This window comes from Salvia splendens, chromosome 19 (assembly GCF_004379255.2).
Source record: "Salvia splendens isolate huo1 chromosome 19, SspV2, whole genome shotgun sequence".
In the NCBI taxonomy this organism is placed as follows: Eukaryota; Viridiplantae; Streptophyta; class Magnoliopsida; order Lamiales; family Lamiaceae; genus Salvia; species Salvia splendens.
This window is the reverse complement of record NC_056050.1, coordinates 4,540,175-4,555,731: the sequence shown is the minus strand read 5'-3', so window position 1 is coordinate 4,555,731 and position 15,557 is coordinate 4,540,175. Positions and strand designations below refer to the sequence as shown.

The following is a 15,557-nucleotide window of genomic DNA, read 5'->3' as shown; positions in this document are numbered from 1 at the left end:
TGTTGATTGTGCCAGCCCCCATAACTTTTGCTAGGTCCCCACTGACAGTTTGGACATAGGTTTTTGTTAATTTGGCAAGAGATACAAAATCTGAGGCTTCGAATGAGATCGTATCGGTTGCTCCACAGTCAAAAATCCAGTGAGGGTCTTTTTGTTCGGAGTTGGATGTGGAGGAACATGCTAAGGCATCGAAAGGGTTTTGACATGGTATGGTGGGGTTGTTTTTGAGGTGGTTGGAAGATTGGGGTGTAATTTGCAAGGTTTTTGCAAAGGAGGGGTCTGATTGTAATTTTTGCTTTTTGTGGGGTTGTAATTTGAATATGTGAGAGCTTCTGGGGTTATATCGAAGGTTAGTTTTTTTGTGGGGTGGATCTGTGAATATTTGAGAGTTTGGGGGTCGGTTTTGAGAGGTATTTTTCGGTGGGGTGGTGTTTTGGGATAAGTGAGGGATTTGGGGAAGTTTGCTGTGTAAATTGGGATTTTTTGGATCCCTAACCACCGATGCTCTCGCCCCCTCCACACTCCATCGATCTCCTCCGTCACCTCCATCGCTCCCACGCACCGGTCCGCTGCTGCCCGCTGGGTTTCCGGCGTTGGTAGCTCGTTCCCCCATCACAGCCGCCGCCCGGCCTCTCCGATTTGTCGTGGTCGCAGCTCTTGCCTTTTTTATATCGTCCCACCATTCGGGATAGCCTATGAGCAAAAAACACCCATCTTTTCTATGTTTCTTGCCTCCACAGTGCGAGCAAGTCAGCCGGCTCTTGTCGTCGTCCAGCCGCTTGTTCCACGGCCGATTGGCGGCTCTTGGTGGGAGAACGGATCGGCTGCGGGCTGCGAGACCAGAGGCTATTCCTTGATTTTTGGCTTCAATTGCGGGAATCAAATCGTTTGTGGATTCCTTGATTTCACTCGACGATTCGGAGTGATGAATCTTGGTTGTTTTGTTTGGTATGGTGCCGAGGCTTTGTCTCAGAAATGCCGCAAATTGTGCGGCGAGATCGGCTCCAAACGTTGGCTAATTTGGTGTTTCTGGGTTTGTTGTTTCTGTATTAGAAAGCACGGATTCTGACATGATTTCTTTTGGTTGTTTGCAGGTCGCAAAGGGTAGGGAAAGGTATATTACGGACGATGATGAATTTTTTTCTGAGTCCATACCTGCTCTGATACCATCTTAACGATGGTAATCGAGAGACTTAGACTGACTGTGCATATTGAAAGCTATTGGAGTGAAGTATGTGTTTATTTCAGTGTATAGAGATCATCGGTTCTTCCTCTATATGTAGGGGAGAATACAACATATTTTAGGAATGAAATCAATCTATTCTAGGACTTGCTATTACAAATCAATTTCACATCTTTCTCCTTTAATGCCGTTTCTTCCTTTGGTAATTGTTTTACTTTTGGTATGTTTGACAACAAACCCTAGATGGAACTTCCCTCTCGAATTCATGATTGAGGAGGCCTCTCTCCGGAGTCCGGGACTGGTGGTTAGGTTGAAGCTCAATAGTGAGAGGACTCTGGGAGACAGGTATATCGGTGAGGTCAATATATCGGTCAAGGGTCTCTTCGACTACGGACCTAGGGTTGAAAATGTGTTGACCTAGACCGTGGATGGGGCCGGGGAAGGGAAGCTTAATATTTTGTATAGTTTTGGAAACATGTTTATGGCGCCAAAGCTCTCCTTTGGAGAGAAGGTGCTTGATGTTGGTCTCACGGTGATGGAACAAAGGACGTTGTTCTTCTTGTCTGAAGACTTTTAATGTTGTTTTATCATGTCAAGCATAGCTTGTTTTACAATTTCTAGACTATTGATAATTTGTGGTAATAGTATCATGCTGTTTTATCATGTCAAACATTGCTTGTTTTAAAGCTTTTACTTTCTAGAGTATTTATAAATTGTGGTAGTAATATTCAGAAAGAGTTCAACATGAGGACTTCTCGAAAAAGTTGTATATTCATTTCAGTTTGCTTATAAGTGATGTTAATTTTATAGTACTATTTTTCATTTCTCTCTTAGTTTGTTTTCTCTTTCTTGCTTTGAATGTCATGGTCTCTACCCTTTAATTTCAATTTTACTATTGGATATATTCATACTCTATCGGTCCCTTAAATTTTGTCACATTTTTCCATTTCCGTCTGTTCCACAAAATTTGTCGCATTTCATTTTTTTACCATTTTGTATAATGGACCACATTTTCCACTAACTAATTCCAACTCGCATTTTATTATAAAATTAATAATCCCTCCGTCCCAAGATAAGCGAACGAGTCGTATTCCTTTTTGGGATGCCCCATTATAAGTGAGTCATTTCCTTTTTTAGCAAAAAATCTTCTCTCGTACTTTAATCTCCGCCTACTTTAATTGTAACACTTATCCCAACTCTAATGAACTAGCCTGATTGATATCCCTAATAGTAAGATAGACGATTCCCATGCGTTAATATTTGATTATTTGCATTGACCATGTCTAGATATAATAAAGAATTTAATTGAAATCCAATAAACATGTGTTACTTATGAAGACTTTCCTAAAAGGGTTATGAAAAATGGTTCCAAAAAGATAAAGAAAATATGTATTATTATTTCTCAATGTTTTATAGCTACAAGAATTTCATTCAAAGGATTCTAAAATCATATGAGGTTCGTCTCTCTTGGTAGACTCAGTAAAGAATTCCGAAAGAAAACCTGCCACCAATTCAGTCGCTGTATTTTTCTCTAATGCTTCACTTACCCACTCTTTTATGCTCCCTTCTTCACTGAACATATTATGGGTTGGCCTTTTTCCAGTGAACATCTCTAGCAGCAGTATCCCAAAACTGAATACATCCCCTTTTGTTGACACTATACCTTCCATTCCAAACTCTTAATTGTATAACATGCATTCAGTATATCACCAAGATCAGTTAAAAAATTTATAATATGCTGATATATAACTTTAAAAAACAAGAATCATGCATCACCTGGTGCTGCGTAACCGATGGTTCCCACCGTTTGTGTTTGGATGACAGTTTCCCCTTCATCAAAAAGCTTGGAAATACCAAAATCAGCAACATGAGCAGTCATATCTTGATCGAGCAACACATTGTTTGGCTTTATATCACAATGGACAACGGGGAATGTATGGCCATGGTGAAGATATTCCAAGGCTGCTGCAACATCTATTGCTATCTTCAATCTCTTTATAAGATCTAGACGATTCATGTCCAAGTGTAGCCATTTCTCCAAGCTTCCATTTGGCATGTATGTCATAATCAATGCTTTAAACTCACTGTCACAACAACATCCAACAATGCGAACTAAGTTTCTGTGCCGAATGCTACTCAGTATAGTAGTTTCAACCTCAAAGCTCCTTATTGCTCCTTGCAGTTCCATGTTGAACACTTTTACTGCAACTTTCAGCCCATCCGAAAGTGTTGCTTCGAATACAGAACCAAAACTACCTCTTCCGAGAAGGTTGGTTTCACTAAATGAACAAGTCCCTTGTTCAAGTTCTCTGTAAGAAATTCTTTTGTACTCAGTAGTTGGTGGTGAGATATCAGTGGAGAGTGCTACTTTTTTCTTTCTACGCATTCTTATAAGAACAAGCACAGCAATCACAACTAAAATCACAGATGGCACCAAGAGTTTCTTTAACCATGATCTATGACGATATTTTGGGCAGGGCGGGACATGAAATCTTATAGCACCACAAAGAGCTAAGTAGTGGGAAAAAGACTGAGCAGTGAAGTTAGGGAAACGGCCCTCATCTGGAATTTTCCCTTCCAATTTGTTATTGGAAACATTAAAACTTACAAGATAGTGAAGGTCTTCTAAGAACTTGGGTATTGACCCTGAAAGATTATTGTGAGACAAATCCAATGCTATCAGACCTTTAACCTTTCCCAAGGATTGAGGAATGGATCCGCTAAGAAAATTATTGGATAAGTTGAGAAAAGCTAATGTTTCGCAACGATCAATTAAGCTGGGAATATCACCATAAAATTGATTAGATGACAAATCCAAAGAGTTGATTAACTTCAAATTTCCAATCTGAAATGACAATTGACCACTCAAGTGATTGGAGGACAAACTCAAAGTCACAAGGTCTGTGAGAGTCCATAATTTGGTGGGGATGGTTGCATTCAATTGGTTGGAATCTAAGTTGATGACTCTTAAGGATTTAACTTCACCCAAACATTCAGGTATTGTACCCACAAACATGTTACCAGGAAGGCTCAACTCACCTAAATGATTTATTTGGCAAGGATCGTTTGGGATAGACCCTTCCAATTGATTGCCACTTAGATCAATTCTTTGGAGTTGCTTCATTTTACCAATTGTTGGTGGAATGAGTCCTCTTAGCTCATTACTACCCAAATATAGTAATAGCAAAGTGCTTAAGTTTCCTATTTCTGGCGGAATAACACCAATGATGTTGTTGTATACTGCTACAAAACTCTCAAGAGATGAGGAAAAGTTTCCTATTGAAGTGGGTAGGAAACCATTCAGTGGATTTCCTGATACTTCCAAGATCTTCAAATTTGGACAATTAGTTAGTGACGACAAAAATGTCAATTCATGAGTTGGAAATTCAGCTCCACTCAAGTTATTTTTCGCAAGGCCAAGTCCTTGGAGGAGTTTCAAATTCCCAAAGTCAGGTATGAAGCCACTAAATAAGTTTCCAGATAATGACAAGTAGGCAAGATCTCTGTTTCAGTATCAAAGCAACCCCTTGTAATTGCAAATTCAAAACTTTTTCTGCAGCTTTCAACCCATCAGAAAGAGTTGCTTCAAATACTGAACCAAAACTTCCTTTTCCAAGAAGGTTGCTCTCGCTAATACCACTTGTTCCACGCTCTAGTTCTACGTAAGAAACTCTTCTATATTCAGTCATAGGTGAAATAGCAGTAGGAAGCAGTGGTGATTTCTTCAGTTTGCATTTCTTTGTAAACACGAGGATGACAATCACCACCATAGTCACAACCTGAAGGCACCATAAATTTCTTCAATCTTCTTGATCCATGATGATTTTCTATGCAAAGTGGAACTTCAAATCTTATTAGACCACAAAGGGCATGATCGTTGGAAAAAGACATTACTCAAGTTACCAAAACAACCCCCTTCTGGAATCTCCCCCACCAATTTGTTGTTAGAAACATTGAAATACTCAAGGAAATGAAGGTCATCTAATGACTTGGGTATAGATCCAGAAAGATTATTGTAAGATAAATCTATTGTTATCAAATTTCTAACACTTCCTAAGGATTGGGGAATAGAACCCTCCAATGAATTATTTGATAAGTAGAAATGCTCCAATGACAGGCAACCACCAATTGAGCTGGGGATACCACCTGAAAATTGATTACAGGACAAGTCTAGAAAGTTGATTGACTTTAAATTTCCGATTTGTGATGACAATTGGCCATTCAAATAGTTTGAGAACAAGCTCAATTCCAAGAGGTCTGTAAGATTCCAGAAGCTAGAAGGGATAGTGGAATTCAACTGATTGTATCCTAAGTCAAGGAATCTCATGAATTTAACTTCACCCAAACATTCAGGTATTGGGCCCACAAGCATGTTTTTATGAAGGTACAAACCCCACCAATCCCAAATTATTCATTTTGCAAATGTCACTAGGGATAGACCTTCCCAACTTATTTCCATTAAGAAACATTCTTTGAAGTTTCTTCAAATTCCCAATTGTTGGTGGAATGTGTCCACGCAATTGATTCTCTCGTAGATTTATCAACAACAAACTACTTAAATTTCTGATTTCAGAAGGAATGTGTTAAGGATCCGAATCCTCAACGTGAATTCCACACTCCAAATCAAGAAACGGTTGTCGTCGAGGTCGAGCGCCCAACGCTTGGGTCGACAACGTAGACGACAGAAGGGCGGCTGAGCGCGAGAAGATTCTCGTCGGCAGCCTGAAGGGGTTTTTTCTTGTTTGCAAAGCAATTGAGCCAATGTTTAATAATTTTCATAGATGATCGATCAATTACATAAGGGCTCTATTTATACTACTAAAAACCTAACTTACCAAACAAGAAAATAATATATGGAAAGATATTCAAATCCCTAATATATCTAACTAGATGAAGGCTCGTATCAACTCCCCCACGGTTAAAATCCATCTTGTCCTCAAGGTGGGAACCACGAGCCAAGGACAAGAGTTGAAAGAAAAAGCTTGGCGTGGCGTCTCCTCCTGGATCAAACACATACCGAACAACTGAACTTCTCCCATCCTCACCTCCACCAAAAATCAACAAAAGCGAACGAATGTGGTAGTCAAAAGGTGAGCGTCTCCATTTTCACACTTCTACATCCGAAACGTGTAAATATAGTTGGAGAAGTCCCAAGTTTTCATAGCAATTAAATTCCCTATCCTTCGCTCTACCGCTTGTGATCTTCTTCGGTCTAAAGAAAGAATAGGCGGCTCCCAACGTGCCACACACTTCTGCCACATACACCAAATTTTTCCTAATATATTCTTGCACCACAGGATTGCAAGTTCTCAAGAATGCAACAACAGGCAGTGGCGTTGGTGTTATATCGTCCAAGGATGAAACTCGGGGGCTTTCGGGGCTCGCATCTTGATCCTCCTCTACTCCGTGCTTATCACAACGCAAGGCAATCGACTGATTCGTTACGCCAGCCACATCTAAATTAGATGCACCATGATCACCCACTGCGTCCACCTCTATTTCTAATCTGGAGACCATGAAAAATGAACTTCCCGGATAGTCACTATGCTCCTCCACCATCTCATTCTTAGAAGAATAATTGAAATCTTTAGCATTATCAAATGAATGTTCCATTTGAGCTTCCAAACGTGGTAAATCACTCATTTTTTCTTCTTGTTCCCTCATCTCATTCGTAAACGAAGCGTACCTCGACGAATGTGTATGTGAGAACTCGTTTTCACTAACTAGTGAATCTGTCCCACTCCGGCTCCGAATCGAACAAGCCTCGCGAATAGCTTTCATCTCAGGAGCCGAACCCGTCTTCGAGCACCTGTCGACCCTCCGCAGAGAACTATTATGAGAGAAAGATGACATCATCTCCCAATATAGATCTTCACTTTCATCCCTACCATATGATATCGATCTCGAAAGAAAAACTTCATCTTTTCTCATTGAGCTTGGGACAGGCAGTGCTGTTGAATATACATGACGCGGCGGATACCGGCGTGGTGGTGGCGGTGGCCAGCCAGTTGAGGGCTGCTGGTCGAGCCAATAGTAGTGGTCCGTGGTGGAACATCGGCGCTGCACATAAGAGTTCCGACTAAAATAGGACCGTGGTATTCTCGGGCGATCTGGCGGATAGCTCCATGCACGGTCTTGGCCCCTATCAAGTTCATGTTGGTAGCGTTCCTCTGGTCTATCCCAACTCGAACGCGGTCGATGGCCCGGTCGATAACTATAGGGGTCAGTAGCTACACCCTGATGCGTGAAGCTGCCCTCTCGCCTATGCGTGTCGCGAGCAGTGCCCCTACGTCGGGGGACATCCCCACCCCGGTCACGCCGACCGTGGTTGAAAAATCGGGGGACATCCTCGTCGGCATCCCAAACATCACCTTGCGAACGATACCCCTCCACATTCGCCTCGTCCGAAAAATAAGGCGGGTCTGGATCGAGAGTGCGTGGCGTCTCCAGTTTATCAAAGCGCCTCTCCGTCGAATTCAACCAGAGTTCCCGTCGGTCGAAACGTGCCATGATCAAATCCAAGTCTTGGGGCGAAAGATCGCCCGCCCCTGCAGCGGCACGCTGTGCGTTGCTGCCCTCCGGTGTATTGCGATGGGGCAGCCGTGGGTTGCTCTCGCTGCGTCGGCCGCCCGTCGGGAAATGCCGCGATGTGTCACCCATCAACACTTGAGCATTGCCGTCGGCCTCCTCCAGATCGCGGCACTCCGATGCCAGGTAAGGGCGGAGCTGCTTAGGCGACCTCTTCTCCTCCTCTTTCATGGTGATGAAACGATTCAGCATGGACCGCGCTTTCTCTTCGTTCCGAGTCATGGCGGAAGAATTGGGGAGGGGTTAGGATTTTCTTCTTTTTTTTTTTTGGTGAAGACCGGTATCTTCTTTTTTTTTTGACGGATATGGAGGGTGAGATTTGGGTGATGGATGAAGAAGATGGAGGATGTTGAGCTCTGGATGAGAGCACCAGTTGTTAAGGATCTGAATCCTCAACGTGAATTCCACACTCCAAATCAAGAAACGGTTGTCGTCGAGGTCGAGCGCCCAACGCTTGGGTCGGCAACGTAGACGACAGAAGGGCGGCTGAGCGCGAGAAGATTCTCGTCGGCAGCCTGAAGGGGTTGTTTCTTGTTTGCAAAGCAATTGAGCCAATGTTTAATAATTTTCATAGATGATCGATCAATTACATAAGGGCTCTATTTATACTACTAAAAACCTAACTTACCAAACAAGAAAATAATATATGGAAAGATATTCAAATCCCTAATATATCTAACTAGACGAAGGCTCGTATCAGAATGGCACCCATGACGTGGCTGTTATGTAGCCACATACTTTGAAGAGACGAGGAAAAGTCCCCAATTGAAGCAGGTAGGATACCATTCAATGAAATGTCTGCTAATGCCAAGTACTTCAAATTGCGACATTTAGTTAACGAAGAGAGAAATGTCAACTCGTGAGTTTGGGATTTATCTGCAGTCAAATGATTTTGATGGAGATATATGGATTGCGAGTGCTTCAAGTTACCAAAGTCCGGAATGGAGCCGATGAATGAGTTAACACCCAAGTCCAACATGATGAGTTTAGAGAGATCGTTGATGGAGCTTGGAATCGGACCGTCAAGTCTATTATAACCCAAATAAAGCCATTCAAGATTGGGAAGTGAAATGCCCATATTTGAAGGAAGGGTACCTAAACAATCATTGAATGAAATATGTTATTTTTTCAAGGGTTGAATATGGAAGAGTTAAAATATAATCTCATTTTGGGTTGTAGTATTTGTGAAGATATCATAAGAACATGTTGAAAGTGAATAAGGGGCAAATGAAAGTTGGTGATTGTCACGACCACAACTCCCTAGTACTAGTGAGCGTAGCTATATCGTAACTAAATTATTCTCATCAATCATGGGCTCAACATAGAGGAAATTAATCGATTTGAGGGAATAGTTTCGAAGGCAAATGGAACATAGTCAAAATAGAATCAGAGTATCAAGACCAAATTCATAAGTTTCTAGAACATCATTCTATTGCAGCGGAAGAGTCCAAGACAAAATAGTACGCATGAAGACATACTATTTTGGGTTACCTAACTACTTATTAATAGTCTTTTCCCAACATCTTCGCCTCCTCATTCATGTTCAACCTGCACGTTAGGAAAGAAACATGCAGGACTGAGTACTTGATATACTTAGTGAACTTAGTGCAAAAAACAGTTCTCATTTAGTTGTCAGCCATAGTTGAGTGAGAGCGAGGATTTTTTTTTTGTTAGAAATAAATCCCCGGTCACTAAATCCTTTATCATTTCATAAATTTGACTGCGCAGTCACATAACATAACATAATACCATTTATGAACTTATGTGAACTGGGAATATGGCCACATTCCATGACGGTCACTGGACCGGCCAACTCGAAAGCTAGCACACAGTCCCATACGTGTACACTAGTCCGAGTAGGGTTTGCGGCCCTACTGGGTCCCGAATTCGATTAAACATGATTGGCATAGCCAACAGACATGTAATCATAAAACGAAACGTGGCATGACAACTCATTCAAAAATATTCACGCTTTCACATAAAATCACATTTTGAAAGAAAAGTCCACCTCTTTTGCTTAAACTTTAAAGTGACCGTTCCTCTACTTGCTTTCACTTGTCATGCGACGACGCCCCTTTATAAACAAATAATATACTTAATTTAGGCTTAAGTAATTATTTATGCATGCATTCCTGGACGTGTGATCATTTTTATTTTCTTTTTTCCTAAATCCAAGAAATCTTTAATCATTAATTAAATCAAGCGATTTAATTTATTTGGGCATTTGCCGGATTATTCGTGCGTTGGTTAAATTCCAAACATCTTAAACTTTATTTTCGCGAAATCAAATAGCGGCTATCCATTATTTAATTTGGCAAAACATTAGGAGGGTCTATAAATCAAATTTGATGTTTTAATTAGTGGTTCATACTATGATTTAAATTATCATAAGTCCATTTTCAAATTTAAATCCTCTTGGATCTAAATACTTAATTAAATTAAAATACCTACTTTGATTAAAAATTAATAAAAGTCCAATTTAATCATTTATTGGACATAGTATTAACATGACTAACATTTTTTTCTTCCGTGGTCTCAAATTTATCTAGGGCAATGGCCCAAACGAATTAAATTAAAATAGCAGTGGCCCAAAGAAATTCTAAGTAGTAGTGGCCCAAAGGATTTAATTTTGATGGCTCAAAGGAAAAATAAAACTAGGCCAAAATTTTATTATAACAACCAGTGGCCCAATTCTATTTTTTTTTGTTAAAGAAAAAGGGCCAATCTTAGAATAATTGGTATGGCCCAATTACTATCCCCAACCCGTCGCTGCTCTCTCTCCCTCATTTCTTTTCTGAGGTCTTTCTTCTTTTGTTCTAGGCAAATAATGGAATTCCAATTTAATGAAGGAGAATAGATTTATTCTGAATGAGGGAGTGACACATAATGGTTGTGCGTCGTTATTAATGAAACGCACAACCCTTATTCGTCGTTCTTTAGTGACGCACAAGGGTTATGCGTCGTTTAACGACGCATAAGGGTTATGCGTCTTACCTTAATGACGCATAACCCTTATGCGTCGTTAAGTCGGCTTTTAACCCCCTGCAGGCAGACGCAGCGCACAGAACACACTTTCACTTCATCTCTCGGCGATTTCACTTCATCTCTCGGCGATTTCATGCGATTTTAGGCGATTTCCGGCGATTTCTCCATAAGATCCGGTAATTTGTTCATCAATTTAGCTGCATTCATCATTATTCATGTTTATTTTGCTTTCATATGTGGTAGTTGTAGGAAAAATGTCCATAATTGTCGTTGTTTTAAATGTTTTTGATGCAGAAATCATGCAAGTATTTGTGAGTTTGTATTGGGGTGGTAGAGTAGTTCAACTACCACATATGGGTATCGGTTATGAACCACCTCGTCCGAGGAGCTCCATCATATTAAATTCAGGTGTTTCCTATTCTGAATTGGTAGCAATGATCTGTGATGCGATGAGAATAGATATGAACCAACACACAATTGAATTATTATGGAGACAATGTATAGTCTTTGCTTCCGGTATGAGTTATAAATGTTCTGTGATTTGCAATGATGAAAGTGTAATGTTTATGTTCAACAATGCTCAAAATTCAAGTGGGTGTATTGAATTATTTGTTGAGTATGCACCGGTAAGGAGTGCAGAAATCCCACCAGTTGTTGATTATGGTATTGGATCATCTGCGAGGTTTGAACAAATGAGTTTTGACTGTGGTATTGGATCATCTGCAAGGTGGACCAAATGAGTTTTGATCGTAGTATGAATGAGCAGAGAGATGTTGTAGATGTTGTAGGTGTTGCTGATGTTGGTGTTGGATTGAATGATGAGGTAGATGTTGCAGATGATCTTGATGAGCCACGACCACTATCTGAGACAGAGCCAGACCCCGATCTCAGTGATGGTGATGGTGCTGACGATGTCGGTGGTAGTTCTGATGATGAGATAGTACCATGTAAACCTGTTATGCAAGGTGAACAACCACTTCCGGAATACAATCCTAGTGGGTTTAGATTCTTTCGTGAATTACCAAGTCGTCCTTCTGGAGTATCGGATGATGTGGGTGGTAATGAACACAACCTTTTGTATTGGAATGAGAATGAGCCGCATCGGATTGTGTTGGGAACAAAATTTGATTCCAAGCTACACGTGAAGACTGCTATAACTATTTGGAGTTTGTGGAATGAAAAACAGTTTAAGGTTGTCGAGAGCAAATTAAGAAGGTGGCATGCTGTATGCAAATTTCCAGCAGGAACGACAGTAACAGGGACATGCATCATCAGCACCACTGATGCTGAAAAGGCGAGGGAATGTAAGTGGGAGGTTTCTGTTACACAAAGGTCGCATGATGACATGTGGGAAGTTAGGAAGTGGAAGGCTCGACATACTTGTATAGGCAATCGTGCTAATAGAGATCATGCTAACTTTTCATCCCCAATGATAGCTCTGTTGATTCGACATCATGTGCGACAATGTGCCGATTTCAAGGTCTTCTCAATAATAGCTGATATTCAAGACAGATTTGGTGTGTTAATCTGAACCCCCATACATCAAGCCAATACATCACATTTTCATGTATTGGCAATGCCCAAACCTTACTCTCCGTCCTACGACTTCTCAACACATTTGCTGTGCCATTCGCCAACAAGGAGGCTGAAATGTGTTCGTTCTGATGAAATAGTAATGATGGATCCTCACGTCCATAGCATAACTGTTGTTCGGAACTTGCAGATGCCATCTACTTCAAAACATTCACCCAAGATTCAATTTTTTCATAACAACTCAACAATCTAACTAAATTGCAACTTAGGGGCGCAATATATGCATATGAAATACCCAATTTACGGAAAATCACCCAACAAAAGGGGCACAATTACAAAAACTTAATCATTTGCTTCTACCCATTCAATTATATGCATACGAAATACCCAAATTACAGAAAATCGACCAAAAAATCCAACAATTTCATCATAAACCCTAATTTTGCTAAATTATATCCATATGAAATACACAAATTACGGAAATTCGACCAAAAATTCCATACTTTTCATCATAACCCCTACTTTCATCATAATCCCTAATTATATGCAACAAAACAACACAAATATACCAAAAATCCATCAATTTCATCATAAACCCTACTTTTACTAAATTACGGAATATCTGCCCAAATTAAGCATTAAAGGATGTATTTAGCCAAATTGAAGAACAATTACCGGAATATGGTTGAAAGAGGGTGGAAATTCGCCGGAAATTGCTCGGATTCGTCGAAAATTGCTTTAGATCATCGCTTGGTTTCGGCTGCTGCTTCTTCGTCGTTCGTTTCTATCTCATTCTACCTTCTGCCCATTTTAAAACGCGACGGACGACGCATAACCATTATGCGTCGCTAGCGAAAGACGCATAACCATTATGCGTAGTTAGTTAGTGACGCATAATGGTTATGCGTCACTAATGGTTATGCGTAACGACGCATAATGGTTATGCGTCTTTCACTAGCGACGCATAATGGTTATGCGTCTCTCTGTTAACGACGCATAACCCTTGTGCGTCACTCCCTAAGGCGGAATTCAACTAATCCTCCTCATTAAAATGGAATTCCATTAAAGGTCTTTACCAAAAAAAGAATTTTTCCTTTCTTTTCTCCATCTTTCCCCCAAATCGTCTAACCCTAGCTCCATCCTCCATCCTCGGCCTCTCGGCGACACGCAGCCACTGGGTCGCCGGTGTACCGCTAACACTAGTACTCAACCTTCTTCACACTTCAATCTCCTTTCCATTCACTAACTTTCAAATCGAGGGAAAAATCCTTAAACTCTCCTCCCTCCTCCCTCGACGAAGCGCCGCCACTCGAGATAACAAATAGCCAGCGTCGTTGCCGACGTTGTAGTGTGCTCGTCGCGCTCCGTCGCTGCTTCTGTTGCGGCTCCCGAATCCGCCGTGGTCGCTGCGTCACGCTCTCTCCATCGCGTTCTTCCACCGTCGCGCACGGCTCGCGGTGCTACCACCAGCCGATGTCTTCCTCACGAGGCAGCGCCACCACGATTTTCTGTTGTGTCCCAGCCCGATCGACTAGGGCTCAAGCGGACCTGACCTCCGCTCATCTCGGTGCCGTCGCTTGTGAGCTTTCCTAGCTCAACTTCTATTGAATATCTCTCATTTCGAAGCTAATTCCCTTTCCTCTATTCGTTTGATTATGTGACATTCGATGTTTTCATGTTATTAGTATTGAGGTTTCGTGTTTGGCGTTTCACTGAGTGTGGACAGTGGGCTAAAATCCATGAATGTACGTCATGTGAGATGATATCCACCATTTGTACCCGAAAAAAAACATTTCCAGTGATAGGAAAGACGCGTGAGGCTTATGCGTCTTTGATAACCAAACACGCGAGAGGCTCTTGCGTGTTTAATGATACATTCATTAGGCAAATGCGTGTTTGTTTTGGACACAAAACCCATACCCATCTGTCAATTGTTGCTCCTTTTCCATAAAATAAGGGTTACTTTCTTGATTTGGTGTACTACCCAATGATGAAGATTCAGCCATTTTAATTAAACTTTCCTCACTCCCCATGCAAGTATAGGCAAGGATCTTGGCGGCTGAACACTTCTCGAGGATAGACTCCTCCATCATGATAGAGTCGGTGCATGCAGCACCATGCTGCGTTGGTGAGCAGCCTCCCTTTCCAAGATTGATGTGATGTTGTTCCTTCCCCATGAGGAGAGACATGGAAGCCTGCATTGTAGTATCGGCGGCTGAGTAGGAATTTTGCTGAGGATGTGATAACCAAACACGCATTTGCCTAATGCGTGTATCATTAAACATGCAAGAGCCTCTCGCGTGTTTGGTTATCAAATATGCGAGAGGCTCACGCGTCTTTCCCATCACTGGAAATGTTTTTTTTCCGGGTACAAATGGCGGATATCATCTCGCATGACGTACATTCGTGAAATTTAGCCGTGGACAGTGGCGTATACAGTAAGATACAAGGGGTACAACCGTACCCCCAAAATATTTTTTTTAATACTAGTATTATACATATCCCTTATTTTTGTTAATTATATATCGATATTGTACCCCTAAATATTTGGGGAAAAAATTATTAATATACAATTAATATTTCAGAAGAGATAGAAGGAAATAAAAATGACACAAAGGTAAAAAAAGAAATCAAATTCGAAAGATATTCGGATTTAAATTAAATTTGTAGAAGGAAATAAATACATAAGGTAAAAAAATTGAAATTAAAAAATCAAGCCCTATTAATTTCGCCCAAATTAAAACCTCCAGAGTCGATTGAGTTCCTTGACAAAAGCTTTCTCCTCCGGGTCGCCGCTTTGACTGCGTTTGGCAAAAGCTTTCTCCTCTGAGTCGCCGCTTTAAATGCGTGCAGTGTAGCGTTCGTCGTCTCCGCCTCTCCGGTCTACTTCAATTGCTGAGTCGCCAGTTGAGTATTTGAGAATTTGTTCTCTCTCCTCGGTTCTCCAAAGACAGGAGAGATACTAAGAAGGTTAGTAAATTAATGGGTATTAAAGAGGGTGAATTTATTAAGTTTGTTTGATTTTTTCGACTTTCGATATCAATTTCAGTTTCCAAGAAAAATTGATCCAAATACAATTATATATAGTAGTTCAATAATGTCAAATTATTTGAGAATTGAGATTAAAGTATTTTTTATTGTCTAGGGAATGTAAACAGCCGTGATTTACTATATAAGAATGTAATTCTCAATTCTTTAGTAGTATTATTTTAGAGAGTAGAATATTAGAATTTACTACAATACAGTTTCAATTTAAAGCTTAATTGTA

General features: G+C 40.8%; 1 protein-coding gene and 1 long non-coding RNA gene across 2 annotated transcripts; one reads left to right on the top strand and one right to left on the bottom strand.

Moving 5' to 3' along the window:
• Window positions 1-474: 474 nt before the first annotated feature.
• LOC121779324 lies at window positions 475-1,853 on the top strand. The gene is made up of 2 exons (XR_006045777.1): window positions 475-1,231; window positions 1,427-1,853. It is a non-coding gene; the product is annotated as an uncharacterized LOC121779324 (long non-coding RNA).
• Window positions 1,854-2,948: 1,095 nt separating this feature from the next.
• LOC121778887 (LRR receptor-like serine/threonine-protein kinase EFR) lies at window positions 2,949-4,953 on the bottom strand. The gene is made up of 2 exons (XM_042176279.1): window positions 4,751-4,953; window positions 2,949-4,686 (listed from the first exon to the last, which is right to left on the bottom strand). Exons 1-2 carry the CDS (start codon window positions 4,951-4,953, stop codon window positions 2,949-2,951), a joined length of 1,941 nt encoding a protein of 646 aa, XP_042032213.1.
• Between the last annotated feature and the right edge of the window lie 10,604 nt (window positions 4,954-15,557).